We start from the raw sequence: 23,861 nt of genomic DNA, 5'->3' as shown, positions 1-23,861 counted from the left end.
GTCTCCCAGGTCATTTAAGGACAGAAGCTAGTACCCCTCTCAACCTTGGCACACATGCTCCTCCACATCCTTGGGGACCTGAAATAAAGGAAATTTGAATTCTGAAAACAAACAAATTCCATGGGATATGATGTAACAAACATACATTTACAGAATTCCCTGAGCCAGATTCCAGCTCTTGATCAATCGCCTCAATACCACTCTGTATAACATCTTGAAATATGAGTATTGGAAAGTCTACAGGAAAACTTTGGAACATGACCTACATAAGTGGTACGCAGTTAAATCATCAATTACTAGAGGTGTCCCTAGCGACACTGCTAATAAACATTTTATTGCCATGAATTTGGATCTTTGCACACGATTGTTGCAAGCTTTGATATCACCAGCGAGCACGAAGTCCCAGGATGATCCAGCTGAGATATTGACTGCTGAATCTCTAAAGCTAGCATTGGGGCTAAATGTGCCTTTAAACGTTATTTCCTCACTCTCAATTAGATAAAGAGAGCAATACCTCACTCTGCATGCTAGAGGACCAATTTAAATTAGACTTGGTTCCAGCCTACACTTCCAAAGGACCTCACAAAATCATGAATATGGGGCAATCAGCTGTGCCTGTTGAATATTGCTTCTTGTGCTATATCCTTCATAGGATTACTGCATGAACCAAAGTAGTTATGAGTAAGAAAACTAGTCTTGGGTAGATATCCAGGGTACCTGGTAAACTCCTTTAAGCCCAGAGGGATAGGCTGAAGAATCTCAAAATGTATGTCTTTAACCCCTTCGATGCTGATGACGGCTGGGAGCCGTCATGGCACACAGTGCTCGTGTGCTGATGACGGCTCCCAGCCGTCATGACCACGCCCGTGATCGGAATGTGCCGCGCGCAAGGGGTTAAGGTGCCAATTAGAAAATATCCTTTAGTATTGAGGAACATTCTAAACCAGATTCTGCAGGCAGAAACGGGGATCAAGTGAGTAGCAGATTAAAGAAAGCAAAAGGATGCAACATTTACTTCGCGGCTACTAATCCTAATATGAAAGTAAATTATGATAGTTACACAGAGCCATAATAGTGACCAAATGCAGAGATGACTTTCAGGATGGAGAGTGGCCAGTTTAGTCAGTTTAATCAGTTTTGCAGTTCTATCCACTGTTTCTAGTGAACCCTTGACCAGGGAGAGCTCTGCAAGTAATGACATCAAAATAAGTTGCATAGATGTGTCTGCTGTTAGAAGAGTTAGCTTAGTCATTCGACATTTAAACACTCCAGTTGAAGGTTTGAAGTCTTGCTGACGTGGGACAGGTGTCTAATTGACCACCAGATTATAAATCATTTGATCTAGAATATTGCATGTCTTGCTCAGAAAGCTGGAATATTTTTCTGATGGGAATGTGTGGCTGACTCAGTTTATAATTTTCTAGAAATGTGAGCCACCACTCCAGGGCACAGATTGGGGTATGCAACTTTCAGCATCCCATTAAAAGGACCTAGAGGTAGGCCGTTTTAGGAGCTTATGATTTGGGCCAGTCCGAAATTAGAGAAATTGCTTCAAGCCATCCAGACATCCAATGCTCAAATCCGATAACCAATTAATGGTTCTTATCATCTGTAACTGAAGGATTAAGCACGCTACTGGATCCCCAACATTGAATTCACTTGATGCGTGTCTCCACATACTTGAAAGCATGACTTGTGGCTGGTGACTCATACACCTCCTATGATCCAACCAGTGATTACAGGGCTGAAGAAAAAGAAATGAAGAAGACCAGTGGTAGGGAATTCTTTGGCTAACAGTGATATTTAGCATTTTTCACTGATAGGCCAACAACTAGCCCACTTAACATTAGCACAATGCCTGTGTAAATCAGATTTGTTAAGCCATCACAGTTTTAATGAGGGTCTCCATAGGAGTGTAATTGATTACATGGTGGTGTATATTTGTAATTGGAGTATTCGGTTCACCCAGAAAGTGACCATAACCATCTAACTTTCCAATGGCTACGTCAAGCCTTGCACAGAAAGCATTACCAATATATATGTTTCTAAGAATAGAAGACGGTTGAAGTGTAAATATTGAGTGCTTGAAACCACTCTAACACCAATAAATACTTTCATAGCTAATGTTCTGGGATCTGGAGAAGTAGCACTGCTAGACCCACGCCAAATCATGAAACTACATATGTTTGTTTTTGTCCACATTATATGCAACTTACTAAACCAGAGCTCTTTAATAAACCAAAAAAACCTGGACACCCCCTAAACTAGTTTGATTAGAATTGCAGATCCAGATGCTAAAAGGTATCATTACTTAGAGCCCTAAAAAGCAATTACAGAGGGGACATTGTATTACATTTTGTTGGCTATTAAGTCCTGCTATGTGTGAAGAGGGCTAATTGTACATGTGTTCTAGCAAAATCATATGAATGCAGTAAGTGTTAAGTATACACACATTTTGTTTGCAAATTGGTACAAGTCATTACACAAATAAAACCAGAGATGTTTATTACTGAGGACCACTGGTTTTCATATATTTTATCTCTGTACTTGAACATTATGACCGTGGTTTGCAGTGAATCTCATTGCATACCCTTATCTAGTAGGACTCTGCAAATTGACTCTTTTATTTTAAAAGAAACATTAAGGGTAATTAAAACATAAAACGGGCAAGCACCTGGCCCTGATAAAATACCAGCTCACTTGATTAAATCAAAGCTCATTTTATGGTGTAGCTACATCACATTTGTGAATAATACCATTCATTGGCCTGCCTCTTTACCTCCCTCGTGGCTTGGAGCAGAAATTGTTCCACTACAAAGAGATAATTAGATATATTCGAGCAAATTATTACCCAATTCACTTTGTAGACAACATACAGAAATGTTTTTCTCTGTTATATTTGCCAGATGTGAAACATAGGCAGAGAACAATGTCTTGTCGCATTGCCAAGCGGGCTTTAGGAAGAAAATTTGAATAATTGACCTGGTTTTCAGGTTTTTTCTCATTTTGGCAATGTATGTTCTACTCAAAAGAGAGCCTTTACATATGGTATTTGTGGCATTGTTGTCCGAATTTGACAGTTTTCAAAGACATCTAAACGGAATTCCATTAATGACTTGGGTATTTCACTGGGCTTTTTGAACATCCTGATATGACTCTAAGACCAGATGTTTGCTATGATCCTGTGAGGAATAGCAGGAGAAACTGCAAACTCTTTCCCTTTTAATAAAAGTATTCGGCAAGGTTGTTCTCTAGCTCTCCTTTTTTTTTTCTTTCGACATAGACGGATCCTTTCGCTATGGGCCATATGTTTTGACCGATAACGGCAGCCTAAGAAAAATCCAAATAGCATTTGACTTTTTCTGGGGCACAGGTACAAAATATAACCTGCTCTGCACCAAAAATGTATATCTCTCTTCCACAGGAAATTTGTAGAATCTCTTCCAAGGAAGCAAAAAGATTCCTCATGAAGAAGTTCTTACCTTAACATGAGGGGCGATTGCCAGCTCTATATCATCCCACATGCTACAGTATTGGTTATTAATCCTATTTATTATTATTGTATTTGCTCCCCTTATGTCATTATGTTTCATCGTCTAGCCCATTCTTCGTTATCCCAGGTTTATAAAGGATCTGTTTGTTTGCACTATTTGATTAATTACCTATTAGATTCCCCATTTGATTCATGTTGTGATTTGTTACCTTCCTTTCCCTCAAATTGTAAAGTGCTCTGATATCCTTCGGGATCAAGTTCGCTCTATATAAAACTTTATAAATAAATTCGGCTCCAGGCTGGAGGGCTGAACTGTGTACCTGTACCCCAGCAGTGAGTGAAACAATGTTTGAATTGTTTCATAGCCCTAGAAAAAATAGACAATCAGCCTCAGAAAAAACAATAAGTGCCTAAATCTTTTTTTCATTTTAGTTTAATTAAAACTTCTTTCTGAAGCATATGGTAGGCCTCAACAAGGAGACAGATACTGTTTGGATGTTTTCGTAAGCTAAGAAAAAACTAAATATTGGGTTGTTCCTTGCTGGGGCACAGAATTGTGGGTAAAAGCTCAATGTACCTTAGGTTTTCAACTGTAAATATTAGCACAGAAAGCATATCCTCGACAATAATATACCATTACAACCGACAGACACTTCCTGTAGCAGACATGTATAGTGTTTGTAGTTCATTCAAATGCCCAGAACCAACAATGAAGTCATGGTTTGCAGTGTTTTTCAGGGTGTACAAAACATTCATCACTTGATAACAAAATGTCTAATGAACAGAAATTGGGGAGTGAAACTTGTTTTTTTTAAGTGTATCCAAGAATCTGAGATGGGGTTGGAGGACGTTTGCACCATCCAAATTCTGAAAGAACCAAAATGCCAAGTGATTCTGAAGAAATGTTTGCAAAAAAGTTATGTTTTTGGACACTGATGTGCAGGAGAAGTCAGAAATCTAGAGGTATTCAAAATTAGAAGATGCCCTGTGTTCCACTTCTCCTAATTACAACGGTACCCACAAGTGTACTACCTACATTAAGACAGACCAAAAACATGCATCCATGAAAAAAGAAAGCTTGGAATTATGTTATTTTTTGGAATGTGGGTAGCTAAATTATTTGGGCCTAGGGTCACTGACACCTAGGAAATCTATCAATACCAGATACTCTTGTAAAATGGCAATGGAGAGAGTCCTGTGTGTCTGGTTTACATAGATGTCACTGCTTTTTCGTACCCAGAATGTCCTGTAAAAGTCAAACATTGGTTCAAAAACACAGAATTTCCTCACGTTTCTATGACAGAAAATCTGAAATTTCCGGTAGCACTAAAGTTCCCATAACCCAGCATTCGCACACTTCTACCAATAAAATAGGGCCTCACCTCTGTTGATGAGCCTATTTGAACAGTCAGAAATAGGCCAACTCCATGACCTTATGAAGTCAATATTGTGTCAATGTGATTTTTACCTCTGTTGTCCTAGTCCTTTCCCCTCCAATAAGCCTACCCACACATGCGGAATACCGTTTTTATCAGGATAAGTGTGGAAATATTGCATGGTTGTACATGTTCTTGAAGTTCTGGGTCTTCTGTAACAGAAAATTGAAGAATTTGTGATTTTTATTATCCATGCTTTGATTTTGCAGGGAATTTTGGGTCATACAGCATTTTGCCATTCACACAAACCAATTCACCTTGGATTCCTTTGGATCTCTCTTTTTCATAAATGTATGGGGTTGATAGGATTTCCTGCGAGGTTTCTGACCCAGGGCCCAAATACTGCAGGCATCCCTATGGAAGCTCCTACCATCAAAATTATCCCTACTGATTAGTGGTTGGATCCCTACTTAAACCCATTGAAACCCACTCGTGTGCAACATCCCCACACTCAGAAAACCCAGGAGAATGCAGATGTTTGTCAAGCGCTGGCAGGGTTATGTTTCTGTATGAGATGGACTGATAACTACAAAGTTTTAGAGAAAAAACACTGAAAATCTGGCAAAACTCATCTACAACGCAACCAATAAGGAAGAGGGAAGTTTGGCATCTAACAATAGAAGCCATAGGGTGAATAGCTATTGCAAATATATGGTTGTAATAGATTTCCTTACAGCGTGATACCTGTAACCAAAATCCAATACCAAAATCCAATACCCTAAATCAGCATTTTGCTTTCAGTTTCTTTCCAAATTTCCCAAATGCACTCCCCTGGTTTATTGCCGGTGGCATCCAGAACCCACAGAAAATACATAAGTGATACCCCCATATTCTGGAGACCTGGGGGAAAACTGATTTGGGTGATGCCTTGGTAGTGGTATGTTTCAGTGCAAGGAAAACTAGAAACATTACCATGTTTTGGAAAAACAAATTGAAACATTTTTTTACACAGCCTGTCTGGGAAACTGGGAAAGGGAGATTTGGGATGCACATCTATATCCCTCAAGTTGTACCGGAATAGAAAATATTTAGTTTTTATACATTCATTGTAGTCCTGACCTGTATATGTCTCGTTGTATGAGCGGTGCACCTTAAACAGTAACTCTGCCATAATTTAGTGATATATGTCAGAAAATACTTTTCGACTTTTGAAAGAGCCATAAAAGATTGCACATACATAATTTTATTTAAAAAAGAGAAAAACCAACAGGTCCACATACACAATAATTACACATTATAATCAGTAGTTAATATTTGCTACCAATCATAAAAGTAGTAAAAAGATAGTTTAAGAGACAGTATATAATTTCAGTTGTTTCTAAGGAGAGTAAATATTTGAATGCCAATTTATGGTTTCTAATCCCAACAGTAAGTAGAAGTGGACGAATAAACCATTTTCCTGACTGGTATAAAAACTGCAAAATAAAATAAAGTGCATAGTGCTTTGGCATGAGCGACTATCACAAGGGCAAACTGGAAGTGAAGCAAACCATGAGCCTTGGGTGGGGAGAGCAACTAGGTAATGGATTGTTTTTAACCGTAACCTAGTCAGAAGAAATTTCCGCCTTTCATTTAAATCAATTTGTAAATAAAGTGCTGGTTCTCTTTGTAGCTGAGAAAGAGACTCCGGATAATTAGTCGTATTACAAGTAATATCTGTCTGCTCATGACTTTGGTAAAAAGTTGATTTAATAGAGGCGGACAAAACATTCTTTAGGGTGTCAGGGTTTGTATAGAATTCTGTTACACCCATTTTAATGAAATTTATTTTGACATATCTAAACCATGGTATATCTAGGCTCTTATCCAGCTCCATACAATCAGTCAGTATTGTCCTACAAAGGGTGGCCTCAGGGTTTTTCCAAATTTTTAACCAAAGCAGCAGCGATTGTAATGCAGTGTTATCTTTCAGGTAACTCATTCTTACTTCATCATGGCAGAAAGCAACAGGGGAGCTCTGAGGCACTGATAGAAGTCTCCTTACAAACTCATTTTCAGTTATTTGCAGTGATTTAGAATTTGCATGTCCCAGCCCCAAAGGTTACCACCGAGAGACTTTTACTCTTATAGATGCATAAAATTTCCTTGGCCTTCCCTGACTCTGGCTAGTGATATATGTTTATATTTTCTGATTGATTGTGCCACCCACATAGGAATATCCACATATATTTGGTATTGCCAGACTTCAGATAGTCACAGCAACATTTCCTTGGTTAGCATTCCGGCACCATTGGCTGTCCATTTGAGAAATTCAACAATATACTAAGAAAATTCATTAAAATGCTAATACCTCTACGTTTTTCACTAAAGATAGAATGAGATCCAATGGGAAATGGAAATGGTCAGAATAATACCTCGGATAGTAATAGCGAAATGTAAAGATAAGAACTGTGTTATACTGTAATCATGTTAACTGTGTTATACTGTTTGGTTCATAAATGTTCAATGAATGGCATGTGACTTCCATATTTACTTGTAGATAAACATGCATGTCCGATTTGTCACTGGACTCTGTCACTATATGGAAATAACTAGAGTGAAATATGTTTAAAACTATGCACAACTGGTCAGTTTATTTAAAAAATAAATGAGATGTTAATTTCAGAATGGAGTAATACATGGGCCAAAATGTTCCAAAAGAATAATTTGTACAACTGCACAGAGACCCAAGAGGTACAAGTGTTTGAAGAACCTTATATTCATTTTTATAATAAAAAGAAAGGTCCATCACAGATGTGCACAAACACCCTTGCAGAAAGAGGATTCATAGGCTCCTGCACTTTTCCAATTCACCTTCTCTTGCAGATTGCCTGGTCTATGGTAATCCACAGTTGTAAGCTTATCGAGTACTTGTTAAATCTTCACTTGTAACAATTACTAAGTATTTTTGTGGGAAATTTTATTTCAGTCCTAAAAAAGTCAGAAATCTACTCACATTATGAAAACACATATAATGCACAGGTTTCCAACATTTTTTTTAAAAAGTGCTTACATGGACCCCATTATAAAGAAGGAGCACCATTCATATTGTATGATAATGTTTGTCAGCATGTTTGCACTTCTTATAACTTGTAAAGTTTGTTTCATTATGTACATAATCCATATTTGTTTACTGTTTATGTAAGCTTAGAGTTATCATATTAGGTGTACTAAGGGTTTAATCTAGCTTTAAATTAAGACAGTTTTAAGGGGACATTATTCAATATTTTTGTTAGAATCATTTAATTGGACTAACAATCACATTCATTTACTTCTAGGATATAGAGTAATATCTAAAATAGGTGAAGGAACATTTTCTGAAGTCATGAAGATTCAATGTCTCAAAGATGGAAACTACTATGCAAGCAAAAAGATGAAGCAGCACTTTGAAAGGTATGCAGTTTATTTATTTGTAAATTGGTAAGTCATAACATATAAATGCCTGAACATTCAGTATTTGTTGTAATAACTGTACACCTATTTTCTTTAATGCACTGGGTTCAACATGGCTTGCAGGCTCTTCAAATTGCTCCAACGTTATTAACACACCAACAATGAATTTTTAGAGCAAAATGAAATCATAACTACAGTCACACTGCCAGTTTTGTAATGTTCATGTGAATGTACACATTTACTGTGAAAATGAATTCACATGGAGGCCATTTACCCCACCATTAGTAGCTTTAACACTCTTCACATGACTCATTCTTCTGGACAACCGCAAGTCTAACAACCATCAACATACAATTGACGGTCACCCACTTCATATTGTCATCCTCATTCCCCGGTGCATAATCATGAATCGTTACATCTGGTTGAGCATTAAAGACTTCGACACACAATCTCCTCTGTAAGTGGAGGAAAACCACATCAAAGATTTAAAACAAGCTGTAAGCATTCTAAAAAATACCATCTAATTTTATAAATCCTCTTATTTTCACAATGTACCCTCTTCACTACACTCTCCCACATCTTGCTCATTCTCCTACCCTTCCCATAGTCTCCTTGAACTCTATACTTTCTCACTCACATCTCCTGCTGAATGCCTACACAAAGTCCAAAAGCTCAGAAAGACATTCCGGATGCTCCGAAAGACATTCAGCAGGATCCCCACAGAATCCAGAAAGACAGTCACCCACGTACTGATCACCAGCAGACTCGACTGCAGTAATGCTCTCTACGCCGGTGTCACCTAGAAACATCTCGAGAAACTACAGAACGTTCAAAACGCTGCAGCCAGACTGGTCCTATACATCCTCCACTACAGCCACAACACGCAACACCTCTGACAACTCCACTGGCTCCCAGTCAACAAGAGAATCACCTTCAAGCTCCTCACACATGCCTACAAAGCTCTCCATGACGAAAGGCCAGCATACCTAAACCACTGCCTCGCATTCCATGTACCCGCCAGACAACTTTGCCCAACTCACCCTAGCCTCCGTCCCCAGGATCCACAAGACCAGAACCGGAGGAAGTTCTTTCTCCTACCTCACCGCCAAGACTTGGAACACCCAGACCCTCCACCTCAGGCAATCAGCGTCGCTGACCCAATTCAAGAAGCACCTCTAGACCTGGCTCTTCGAATAATCCCGACCAAAAGGGACCAGCAGCCCCCCAACCCCCCAGTGCCTTGAGACCCTCATGGGTGAGTAGCCACGCTTTACAAGCCCCTGATTGATTGATTAAAAGTTTTTATCCTGTAATGCACATCTTCTGACCCCCCCACTAAGCCCCCAAATCAATTATCCCCTAGCTCTATCTTCTAAAATTATCCTGCCTGACTTCTTTGTTTAATCGTTGCTTAACCAGGGCACCCACCCATCCAGCTAAAGAATTTCTAGTACAAGTCCATATTTCAGTAGAAAGTAATAAGCATATTCTGTCGCATAGTTGTGCCTATTATCAGATGTTTTGAAATCTGGTCTCCAAGATGCATCTATGACATAATATCGTCGTCAAAAACATTATAGCAAAAATATTGGAGCCCTAAATATCCCCTTTAGATGCTTACAATATAAAGTACAAAAATATTGTCTACAAATTGTTGTGGTCTTGAATATGGATATTATATAGGTATGTTTCTATATTTAAAAGTATTTAAAGTTATAATAAAACAAATATATAAGTAAAAATATATACAATACTAAAACATTGAAAATAAATGTAATATTTAAAAAATATTACTACTTAAAAGTAAGTTTGAACTAATGCATTTATAATAAATAATTTTTTTAATTAAAATACTTATAACAATTTAATAGCACAAAGTATATATATTTATAATAAAAAATGAATACAAATTAAAATTATTCAATATAATTATTGGATCATTAGAATGTTAAAGTTTTTAAATAAAAGTCACAATGCTCAAAACCCGTAATTACAATAAAACTTTACTGTAAAATAAAATCACAAAATATACATATAGAAAATGTATATTTAATACCTAACCAAAATCCAAAAACAGTCATATAAAAAAGCTATACAAAACTATATGAAATATATATAACTTTCACAAAAAGGGAACATATTTACAATTCTACATCCAAATTAATAAACATAAAAATGTGAAATACTTATCAATCAAGTCAAGTCAAAGATAGCTTTATTCGATTTCAAATTTAAAATCATAAAAGCACATATAATATACAATAAGTACATTAGGTAATAATCAAGATCAGTTTAAAAATCTCAATTCATGGTTAATCTACATCTAATTACATTTTTTTAAAACATAGACACTAAATAAATGGACTTCTCATCTTCTAGCATTTGAGCTTTCATTAAAGCAGGTCTGCATTGCCTAAGGCCCCATCTCTTCAACAAGAAACCCAGGTATTTTTTCCTAGTCAACGAATAAAATTTACAAAACAAAATAGAGTGTATCGTCGACTGCTGAGATATATCGTCGCAGGGACAGGGGATTAGGTCCTTTGACCAGCTGTTAATTTCTGGAAAAGTGATTAATCTAAAGAAGCTACCAACCCTAAAATGCGCGAGGAGCATCCGCGTATAACTACTCTGGATAAGGGGCAGATACTGCTAGATGCCCTGGCCCTGCAGCATAAGATGATTCTCCTGAACGGAGACCTTTTTACTTTCTACTTGCCAACGTTTGTTTTCCAGAAAAAAGAGGCAACTTTAATTCAAGTTTTTTTTTAAAATTGTAGCTAAAGTAGTTGGAGAATCAAAATATTCAGGGTGGCCTATCTCTTTAAAAAAAAAACTTGATATATATAAACTAATCGATCTTAATTGCCCACTGAAGCCTTGAACAATCCGTCATTACGTCCCTGTTAAAACCAGTTTCTACTGAAGTCCAAATCTTGTGCTACAACAAGATAGGACTCACTTTTATAAGATCAGTGACATAAACCATGCCTAGCTCCTTATGGCATACAAATGTCGAGGTCGATTTAGGTACTGGTAATAAATATCGAAGAAAGGCATTTTCACATAGTTGTATATCCCGGGTATCTGCAATCCCCCATAGGCCAGCTCCATATATCGCAGTGGAAACACACTTTGAATTATAAATATCCCTCAAAATGTGGACTGGTTGTCCCCCCAGCTTGATTGCAAAATGACGTACTGCTCCAATAGCTCGGGAGAAGGCCAGTTTCCTCGTGTTAACAGCAGAAGACCATGTCCCATTTCTATTAAAATTTACTCCCAAATAAGAGAATGTATTAGTTAATTCTATCCTTGACTGCTCTAAAAAGATATTGCACTGAACCTTTCTCTTAGGTGAACAGCACATACTAAAAGTTTTTCTAACATTTATTTTTAGGCCTCTGTCGCCCATGTACTCTGCAAAAATAGTGAGTGCTCTCTGGAGGCCAACTTGGGTCCTTGCCATAATAACAGCGTCATCCCGTAAAGTAAGATCGGGGCAGGGCAACCATTAACATGGGGGAAATCCAGGTTATAACTAATAAGATGATTTGCCACGCTATTTATATAGAGAAAAAGAGCGCAAGTATGCATCCTTACCGCACCCCTTCTTTTATGGGGAAGGTTGCTGTACATTCGCCCTTACTCCCAAAACGAACTTTAGCGCCGGCCCCCCGATATAAATCTTTTATGAAATGAAGTATATTAATTTCAATGCCCAGTTTTAGCAAAGTATCCCATAGGATTTCATGGCTTTTATAAAAAAAAAAGAAAAAAAAAAAAAGGATTTCATGGCTTAAACAATCGAATGCCGAACTTAAATCAACAAAGGTTAGGAATAAATTTCATTTCCTTTTTTTGCTCCCACGTATTTACCTATGTTTATTGCCAAATTTAGCCCTTGTTCAGCTGTACCTAAACCCGCTTTAAACCCATATTGAAACTTTGAAAGGGCACCTGTATCTTCTGCCCATATGTGCAACCTGTTTAAAGTGATTCTTCCCGCCACCTTCATCAGGGAATCCAGTAGTGAAATTGGCCTATAACATTTCGGGTCGTTTTGGTCCCTCTTTTTAAAAATGGGGACCAAAATTGCCTCTTGCCAAGTACGTATGAATCCTGTTTTGTTGCTACTGTTTAAAACATTAGGCCATTTTTGTATGCATTACAGTGGGACATATAAAATTGTTCATGTTTTTTTCTTTTGCAGAAGTTGTCAACACCTCTTACACTGTGTTGGATTACTTCAATACCACACCATTTTACATCATCTATTGTGTGGTTATGTGCAATCCAGTGTTCCACTAAAAGAGTTGTTCTTTTCTTTGTTCTTATTGATGACTTATGCTCCGTAATTCTAGTCTTTATCTCTCGGGACGTCTCACCTATATAGCCTTTTTTACATGGGCAGACTATTAAGTAAATCAGATCTTTTGTTTTGCAGTTAATAAAGTTCTTGACTTTATGTGTAACTCCACTATACAGGACCAAATCACCCTTCATGACACTATTGCAATTTTTGCACATACTACATGCAAAGTTGCCTACTGGTAAAGGGGCATTATCTATGCTGTGTTGTTTTTGCACTGTTTCTTCCCTGTATGTATGTACCAATCTATTCCGGATGGTACTGTTGCGCCTAAATTGAACATAGGTCTAGGTAGTTCGACATTGTCATTGTCACACAGTAATCACCAATTTCTATTTATGATGTTTTTCACTTGCACAGTTAAAATTTGTCACAAAGATTAATTGCGCATTTCGTTCTGTTTTCTTTTCAGTTTTTGTGGCGAATAGGGATTCTCTATTGTAATACTTTGCTCTTTTTTATGCTTGTCTAATGAGTTTTCTCGGGTATCCTCTATTTTGTAATTTTCTTGTCAGCACATTAGCGTGTCGAATAAAATCTCTCATATTTGTACAATTACGACGTATTCTTAAATACTGCCCAAACGGAATATTATAATTTTAGCAACTAGGATGATTGCTCTTATAGTGGAGCATGGTGTTGCGGTCAGTAGACTTTGTGTAGAGTTCTACTGATTGTTTGCCTGCATCATGTTTAATCTTAATGTCCAGGAAGTCACAACTATCTTTAGCAATATTAGAGGTAAATTTTAAATTGATATTGCCAAGATTAAGCCAGTTTATAAATCCATTAAGATCTTGAGTTGTCCCTGTCCACATAAAAAAAGACATCATCGATGTACCGGGACCAACATGTGATGTTGTATTGAAAATATGTTTATTTTTAAAGGCTGCTACATACATACACAGCCCAGGCTGGGATCACACGAGTTATTTAGCCCATTATTGGTGTGATATTATCCACTAACTGTGATAAAGGTTGACTGTGGGCCTGATTTTGAATTTGGTGGTGTGGGAGCAGGCCGCCACACCTGCGCCCTGCTCCCACTTGAAAGACTCGCTCTGGTGGGCTGTCCGACATTAGTGTCTATTAGAAAGGCATCACAATAAGAGCGCCAAAGACCATTCCTGCAAGGCATGGACTGTGCAGTCCATGCTGTGCTGGAAAGTGGGTATATGCACACTGTGGGGCACACCATGTTCTCTTCTGCATGTATCCCTAGGCCCAGATGCAACAGGGAGTCCTGCAGGGCCCCCTTAGTTTCCTCACTACCAGCATTTGCATGGCATGAGCACTACCATGAGACCGTTGGCGATGAGGAAAATTTAATATGCTTGGCGGTTCCGCAGTAGCACCACCAAGCATATTGCGGCCTCAGACTGGTGGTTGCAGCTGTTCTATGGTGGTCCGACTGCTGTAGTTGTAATATCGTGGCCGGACCGCCGGTGCGGCAGTCCCTGACCTCCACAGCATCTTCAACATGGATTTGGAGGTCCAAACTCAAAATTAGGTATATCTTTCTTGCACTGTCAACAGAGGAATATCATTGGACAGAGCTGGAGTAAATTTTATTTTTCTTTAATAGCGCTTATATATCCTTTTGAAAATTAGGAAAATGATCTGCGGAAGTATCCGAGCCATATGCATTGTTGGCTTGCTATTGGTTCTTTAAATACATTTCTTAATGAGTATATTTGAAATGGACTCAAAGATTTCTCAAAATTCCTTTTCTTCTCCAAAACCCAGGTTGACCAGCTTGTACTCCTTTATGTGACAGTACAAATTGAGAAGTAGCTTTTTCGGATCTACACCCTCTTATTGGTTCTATTCGTATTTGAACCTAATGTTGATAGTGGTTGTCTGAATTAGTAAATGTTTTTCTTGTATTATATCTGCAACCAATGACCTTTGTAACCTTCAAGGTCAAATTTGAAAAAATCTCTGCGAGGGTATCTAAGAAATGATCAAAGTTACTAGTTGAATTTTCCAATAGATTTGAGATGGAAGAAAAGACTCTGTCTAAAGTATGAAGTCATTCAGAATATTGTAAGTAGGCCTCTGGTACACTATATAATACCTGAAAATCAATTTAAGGATTGACAAATAATGAAAAATTTCCTAGTAACCATGACGGAAAGTTTCCATTCAATTAAGGACGCGGAGGTGAGGATTATGCTTTAACTTTCTTTATTCCTATAGCCAGCAGTGTTCAACTCAAACCGCAACAAAAAACTAGCACTCCCAAGGTACTCTGGGCAGTTCATAATGTAGAATAGAATTCAGATATTGAAGCTGATTTCAAACTCGGTGTGCATCTGATCAAATTTATAGGTGTTTTTTGACAATTGATAGAAATTACCCAAGTGGGGTTTACTGCCATTCCTTCAGTATCCGTATGAGTGATAATTGTCAATATCTGGAACAGTAAAATCAGCAACAACCAAAAAAAATGCACTATTAGGGTCCTTTTGTATCCTTTGTGGACATAGTTTCATACAGCTTAAGACATCATTATTCTACATAATATGTCCATTTTGTTTGCTTGGCGATTCCAAATTGATTTTCTCTTCTGTGTTAGAGAAATACGTTGGAATAGATGGCAAGTATTTCAAACCCCCAAATGGCAGCTTTTAATTGCATGGGGTTTGATATATATATTTTTTCATGATCTCATGCTGATTTATTTTCCACATCTGTGTTTTTGGGTAGCCACTTTACCACACCAGCGAGCGATCCAAATAACTGGATTAAGTGAAAGACTGAATCAACTATTGTCTACTGTTCATGCCCACTGCTGGGTCCCGCAAACTGATCATGAAATCATCTTAGCCCAGACTCATCCAGAGCACCAACCACTCTGTGACACCTCTCATACAATAACTTTCACCATACTACCCTGGGGTTTGCACAGCCCTAAGTTAGAGCAGGAAGCCAGCTAATTGATAAAATACAAAATGTATCCATGGTGAACTACGTAAAGGAAAAAATATATTGATCAGTCTTATAGGCAATTAGATTAGAAAAGCGCCCAGAATGAATGAATGAATGAAAGAAAATTTATACCGCGCAACTAAAACCCGAAGGCATCAAGGCGCCCAGCAGGCGAATAAATTGCAAGTACGCAATCAAAAAACCTAGACAGAGTGGAAATTAACTGCGGGCTCTGTGAAACACTCACCACTCACTGTTACTCCTGACGGCTCATAGGCTTACAACTCATCTGTTGCCTTGCCACCTTCCATCCTTTCCATTGCTCCTTTGCCTGTGCTCCCTCAGACAATACCTTTTCCAGACTGTGATCTTGCTGACTTACAATGTATAATTTTTCCTCTATTGACTTCCACTGCTGCTGACCCCCAAGCAGAGCTCTGTAATTTCACAGTGTGGGACCACATGGCTTATATTAAAGCGTGACTGAGCACAGAGGCTCAAGTTGGGCTGTTGCTGGGGCTCATAGTTCAGTGGTATAGGCTTATGGTCTAACACAGTCTAACAAGGGTGCAGGCGCTTGCTCCCCACGCTTCCTCACGCTCCTTGTGTGGCATCTGCAGTGTCTTGCTTCTTATGCTCTCCTTGAACTGCGTCTGCAGGATCTCACTTCCAATCACAACCATGGTACTCACACAGGTTTAATGAAAAATCGATCCTATATACAACTATACTAAAAAATAGATATTGAACTCCAAAAAACACAATATTCTACCATGCATTATTCTGTTTCATGATGTTCGTGTCATAAAGGTATTTGTTGATGATATTTATTTCAGATGATATTTTTGTACACAATAAAAACACCTGCCCACAATGCTCAGACAAAATAGTTGGGTGTCAAATTTTCTGGCAATATTGACAATGTATTGAGTATAAATTCTGATCATTCTGCATGACACCAACTCACGACTATGAAAATGGCCCGATTTACCTCTTTCGATTCTGATTCTGAAACTTTGCCAACATGACAATAGTTACTGGCTTACATTGCCTTATTAGAGCAATATGTTATCTACCTACATTCTGTTTACATCAGACCCATTAGGTCATAACCAAACTTATATAGGCAACAAAGGGTTATCTATGGCCAGGCTTCTTGTCCTTCGATGGGTAGACCCATGATACCAGTTTTCTTACTTTAAGATCACCTTGAACTTGGGGAACCATTTAAACAATCAATGCATTCCGATCTACCAAAATACTCCGCCATCGTCCTTTTATTCAACAATAGTGTAGAATTAGGCCTTGCCATTTTGAAATGTAACAATCTGACATTCTTAAAAATAATCTGTGTGAAGTTGGTGCATGTGCCCCATCAGGAGTTCCTCATAATAGAAACTATGCGTTCTTTTGATAAGTCTCTCTCATTTCGTTATCATTCCTGACAAAGGGAATATGGATCTGGAGGTGTTTGCTGGATCAAGAAAGTAGTTCTCTTACACCTCTCATTGCAGTTGGTCTTCAATTCCGTCACGCCAGTAAGCTTGACCAATTCTGCAAGCCAAATAAAATATTCACTCTCTGCCGGAGAAATAATGTCTGATACGTTTTCTAACACGTCAATTTGCTGTAAAGGGAGCTGCTCTGGTATGTTTGAAGATATCAAGAAAGAAGCATAGACGTTTATATTCTATAAAATTTGGCACAGGCCAATTTATCTTCACTCAGCACTGGCTACATGCCAAACCTCCAAGTTATATGAAATATGGTTATTGACTTCTGTGCCTAAGAGTCCAACATTGCCAATAAGAGATAGGAATTGGACAACCCATATTTGACACAGATAATGTTAGCAAATAACTTAATGAGGTCCAACAGTTGGAATGGGGGACTTGGTGATTTTTATTTTCCTTGCTTTCTTTTCTCATACGTATTTATATATATATATATATATATATATACATATATATATATATATATATATATATATATATATATATATATATATATATATATATATATATATATATATATGATCAAGGCCTCACGTGGCGTCCGAAACGTGTCATATCAACATGTCTCTATAAATAAACTTTTCTTGGTGAAGCACACAACTTAGGAGTCTGTGTCCCTTTCGGTGGAAGGAGTTGCATCTGGGGCGGCGACAGCTCCAGGAACAGGGCATCAACTCACAAGGGTTTAACTGTGTTACCATAATTCAAGAATGAAATGCGCACCCACTGGGGATTATTGGCATACCGACTACAAACACCATGAGGCTGCTGGAGCGCAACGCCCACCAGGGCAGGTGTTTGAAATTTAAACTGTGCATCTGCAGTGCGAACTTTCATTTCTTCTATGCTGCCGCTGATGAAAGGATTTGTGTTCCTGAAACCTGTCTGGCTTTAATATGTGATGGCTGTAGCCTGGCAAGGTGACTGCTGATTAGAGCTTCCTCTGACCTTCCTCTATTGGTGCTTCCTGAGGTTTGGATATATATATATGTGGTGGTCCTTATCTTCTGTGGTCTCAACTGGAAAACAGAGAGATATATATATATATATATATATATATATATATATATATATATATATATATATATATATATATATATATATATATATATATATATATATATATATATATATATATATATATATATATATATATATATATATATATATATATATATATATATATATATATATATATATATATATATATATATATCCCCAACACAGTGAGGGAACCCTTTAGGAAACTGCCACACACAAACTCCATGAAGAACTCTTTATTTTACAAGAACCTGCCAGCAGGAATTCAAAGGCGACGGTCTTCAAGGTAAGTCAGCTGCCAAATGCATTTCGAGAGACGAACTCTCTTCTTCAGTGGCTTGTGCGTCATCTGCCAGAATTCACACCAATTACTTAAGCAGTCCCCGCCCTCAGGGCGTTAGCATCTGTGGCGTTTTTATGGGATCTGTAGTCCGTGTCAGGTGGGGATTTAATCCTGGCGAAATGGATCCAAATTTAAAACCAAGTGGAAGAAGGCACATCACGTTCGTTTCCCTGCCCTGCTTCCAGTTCATGCATAGAGTGTTCAAAAGGGCAGCTACTGCAAATGCCCTTAAGTACGTTCGCGTCCACTTGCCCCCTTGTAGTGAAGAGGGCTGGCTCTGTTACAACAGCGAGCAGTTTCCACGACCGGGCGGCCGTCTAAATCCAACACAGTGAGGGAACCCTTTAGGAAACTGACACACACGAACTCCATGAAGAACTCTTTATTTTACAAGAACCTGCCAGCAGGAATTCAAAGGCGATGGTCTTCAAGGTAAGTCAACTGCCAAATGCATTTCGAGAGACGAACTCTCTTCTTCAGTGGCTTGTGCGTCATCTGCCAGAATTCACACCAATTACTTAAGCAGTCCCCGCCCTCAGGGCGTTAGCATCTGTGGCGTTTTTATGGGATCTGTAGTCCGTGTCAGGTGGGGATTTAATCCTGGCGAAATGGATCCAATTTTAAAACCAAGTGGAAGAAGGCACATCACGTTCGTTTCCCTGCCCTGCTTCCAGTTCATGCATAGAGTGTTCAAGAAGAAACACAGTGCAAGACGGTAAAAACAGAGACTCTCTTCCAACCCACTGTGGCTTTATTATGAACATTTTCACGGCGCTGCAAGCCACTCACTGAAGAATAATTTTGGCACTACCTAGACCAGCAGGCTCAGCGCTGGCCAACGCCCACTGGGGCAGGTGTGTGCCTATTTAATGACTGTTGGAGGCTGCACGCAGTGATTAGTCTGTGCCTCTGAGGAAATGCGAGAGCGCATGAAACGCGTCAGGCACCTGAACTTTTGGGAAAAGAATTCCTTTGTTTGTTTTTCAGCTTCCTTGAAATTAAACGCAAGAAATACAACCTTCCTGTTTGTGGCTCTTCCTACAAGGGTAACCTTTTCGTGTTGGATTTATACCGGCTGTCCCGGTCGGGTGAAGAGCCCTACCAGAACTGAATGGACCAGTGCTGTACTCCACGTGAAACAGCATTTAAAGGGCAGGAAGGTCGTTTTCATGGAAGAAACACAGTGCAAGACGGTAAAAACAGAGACTCTCTTCCAACCCACTGTGGCTTTATTATGAACATTTTCACGGCGCTGCAAGCCACTCACTGAAGAATAATTTTGGCACTACCTAGACCAGCAGGCTCAGCGCTGGCCAACGCCCACTGGGGCAGGTGTGTGCATATTTAATGACTGTTGGAGGCTGCACGCAGTGATTAGTCTGTGCCTCTGAGGAAATGCGAGAGCGCATGAAACACGTCAGGCACGTGAACTTTTGGGAAAAGAATTCCTTTGTTTGTTTTGCAGCTTCCTTGAAATTAAACGCAAGAAATACAACCTTCCTGTTTGTGGCTCTTCCTACAAGGGTAACCTTTTCGTGTTGGATATATATATATATATATATATATATATATATATATATATATATATATATATATATATATATATATATATATATATATATTCACAGAAAAAACCATAGGTTATAGACCATATATAGTTAGGAATTTGCATTTACAAAACCTTGAAAATACACTGAAAAAACCATAGGTTATAGACCATATATAGTTAGGGATTAGCATTTAAAAAACCTTATTTTATTTGCACAAAACCATTGAAATTCCATATATAGTTAGTTGCACTAACTATATATCGCGGACCCGCAATCCACTGCTAATGATGTCACATATTACATCATTCATGACATGGTCAGTGACATCACTGATGACATCACTGATGACATCTCAAATGACATCACTGATGACATCACTGATGACATCTCAAATGACATCACTCATCACTAATGACATCACTGACATCTCATTTGACATTACTGATTACATCACTGATGATATCATTTATGTGATAATACATCTTCAGACTCTAATATAACCTTAGATACACTCAGTGTAAACAGGCACTCACAGACTGTCACACATCCATGGAGTTACGCACACACCTAGTCAGTCATGCAAAGAATCAATCACATCTCCATTTCCTCAACTATACAGTTATACACACCTTACTTATTCAAACATATACTAACACATATTTACTCTCTTATACAATCCTTGATACAAGTTCACAATGATTCATACAGCCACTCTCACATTCACTGGCTCTTATGTTCAGTTATTTATATATGTCAACTCTCACATGGAGTGTGTTTTACATATGTACTTACTTTGACATGTAGCACTGAGATATCCATTCACTCACCAATATACTCATGCACACAGTCAACTGTCCATACAGCTGTTTCTACATGCACTTTTGAACCCATACACCTAGGGAATCAACTGCTCACACATCTATGCACAGAGTTATACACCTCCCAGCCACCCACACACATACTCAGTCTCCCATACAAATACTTGGGCAACCATTCAATAACCCATATAGTTACTGATATAGCTACTGATTTAAACATGCAGCAGTTTACAGAACAACATAAATAATGACAGGGCTCGACAAATCCGAAAAATTGTACTAGTCCTGCTGGTCTAGTACCATGGAAAATCCCCTCGACCTGACTGCAACCCACTTGACCTCCGTCTCTGAAAACGGAGCAAAAGTGACAAGATAACAAGATTTAAAGGCATCTTTATTGCTCATTCCCTTCATGAGCAATAAAAATGCCTTTAAATCATGTTATCTTGTCACTTTTGCTCTGTTTTTAAAGACAGAGGACAAAAGTTAGTTTGACTTCCTACTCGCCAGAAAGGGCGAGTAGGACCTAAAAATAGCTCGTCCTTATCCATTCTCCCTCGCAAATGCGAGCGGGCGAGTGGATTTGTCGAGCCCTGAATGATTGCCAAATTAAGACACTTTAATCACTAACCCATGCACTCAGTGAGACACATTTAATCATTCTCTCATATAGTCAGTCATGCACCTACTAAATCCTTCATCCAGACACTTATACATCCACTCATTCTTCAATATGTAAGACATATTTTAAGTTTACAGAAACATACAGTCACTGGGTGTTGTCATCAGTGATGTCATCAGTGATGTCATTTGAGATGTCATCAGTGATGTCATCAGTGATGTCACTGACCATGTCATGAATGATGTAATATGTGACATCATTAGCAGTGGATTGCGGGTCCGCGATATATAGTTAGTGCAACTAACTATATATGGAATTTCAATGGTTTTGTGCAAATAAAATAAGGTTTTTTAAATGCTAATCCCTAACTATATATGGTCTATAACCTATGGTTTTTTCAGTGAATTTTCAAGGTTTTGTAAATGCAAATTCCTAACTATATATGGTCTATAACCTATGGTTTTTTCTGTGAATTTCATTGGTTTTTTAAAAGCTAATATCTATAGCTGTAAAATATATTCTTTATTAAGTGACGTATCACGTAGCCCGTGAGACGCCTCATGATGCATCGCATAACCGTGACGTATCGTCTCTGCAGCGCAAACCAAACCCAAAACGTAAGCGCGCCAGAACACGCTTAAAGATATATATATATTTTTTTAACCTTAATTAGACAAAATCCACACGTGCACATATCACAAACGTTCAAAAAACACAATATGTCGGACTCCCGTTACGCTGCCGGTTAACTGCCCGGTTAACGTACCAGGACGCACCTTTACCGCGAAAAATCGCAATTTTTTTTTTCTTTTGTCCCGCAAGGAACTTTAATAGCCCCCTCAACAATCCTAGGGGTTCAGGAGGGGTCTGCCTTACCCCTTTCATCCATTTACACCTTTTTTTTTTCCACCTCTTGTCTCTCGATCCCACAGAGAGACAAGATGGCGGCCGCTCCAGACTGTTTACAATGATAACAGCCAATCAGCTTCTCCTCAGACTCCCGTTACACTGCCGGTTAGCTTCCCGGTTAGCTGCCCGGTTAGCTGCCCGGTTCGCGTACCAAGACGCGTCTCTACGGCGAAAAAATCGGATTTTTTTTTTTTTGGCCCCGCGTGGCTTTATAATATCCCCCTCATCAATCCTAGGGGGTCAGAAGGGGTCTACCTTGCCCTCTTTCCTTCATTTCCCCCTTTGTTTTGGCCTCCTCTTGTCTCTCGATCCTACCGAGAGACAAGATGGCGGCCGCTCCGGACTGTTTAGAATGTTGACAGACACCGGACAGCCAATCAGCTTCGCATCGCAAAGTTCCGTTACGCGAAAAGTACGCGAACCGGAGCGCTGTTACAGATATATATCTTATTTTAAACGTTAATTTCTCAAAATCCACTGAAGCACATATATTGAGACCTAGCAAAGGCACATCGGGCTAACAGTCCCTACAATTTTGCCAAGTTTCGTGCAAATCCATTCAGCCGTTCGAGCTAAAAGTGAGGCCAACCGCCGTATGGAAAAATGAATGGGAAAAACGCGTTTTGGGACCCCCCTTTTTTCTCGGCCCCCCCCCCCCTTGACGACCCCCCCCCCAAATTTTCAGGGGCTGCTCAGAAACAAAATGTGCCATTTTCCTGAAAATTTCAGCCAATTCCGTCCACAAACGCCAAAGTTATTAGACATAGAATTTTCAAAAGTTCCATAGAGAAAAAATCCTAACTATATATACCTACTGGCTATCGCCAGTAGGTAATATATATATATATATATATATATATATATATATATATATATATAATATAATTGCTGAAAACCTATCTTTTCGCTCTCTAGCTGCCCCTTTCTCTCCGTCCTCCTATGACTCCCTCTCCACAGCGCGGGGACACGCCGGGAGGCGTCACCAGGCGCTTTACAAACCCCTTTAATAATAATAATAATAATAATTATATATATATGTGTATATATATATATATGTATATATATATATATATATATATATATAATGTATAAAATAATATTGTAACTTAATTCAAAAGTCACAATAAAAAACAACCACTGGGAGGTCTGGCTTGTATTTTAATTGCTAACTATACATTGGAAAATCCTGCTTTGGTGCAAATTAAACCAAACATGAATGCTTTTTGTATAGAATGCATGCAGGTGGTAAAACATTTAATGTGTGATTATACAATGAACTTTTGAGATGCAAAATGGTCCCTCATATGTTACAATTGCAAACTCTCTAAAGGATGCCAAAATGACGAGGTGTAAGAAAAAACTGATCTGAGAGGATTCAAAGCAGACTCTATGTACTCTTTTTAGAATTAGTGATGATGGGCCAGAAATACAAAGCATTTTTACCATCGCAAATACTCAGA

The 23,861-nt window shown here is 38.5% G+C and overlaps 1 protein-coding gene across 1 annotated transcript in view; it reads left to right on the top strand.

The window, feature by feature from the left end:
• The window catches only part of MOK (MOK protein kinase), a 542,725-nt gene that overhangs the window by 111,827 nt on the left and 407,037 nt on the right, over positions 1 to 23,861 (top strand). The window contains exon 2 of the mRNA XM_086937829.1: positions 8,187 to 8,301. Within this exon, the coding sequence (XP_086793955.1) occupies positions 8,187 to 8,301 (115 nt within the window). The remainder of the gene's footprint in view (positions 1 to 8,186; positions 8,302 to 23,861) is intronic.

This window comes from Lissotriton vulgaris, chromosome 9, assembly GCF_964263255.1.
Source record: "Lissotriton vulgaris chromosome 9, aLisVul1.2, whole genome shotgun sequence".
NCBI lineage: Eukaryota > Metazoa > Chordata > Amphibia > Caudata > Salamandridae > Lissotriton > Lissotriton vulgaris.
This window is presented reverse-complemented; position numbering and strand designations above follow the sequence as displayed.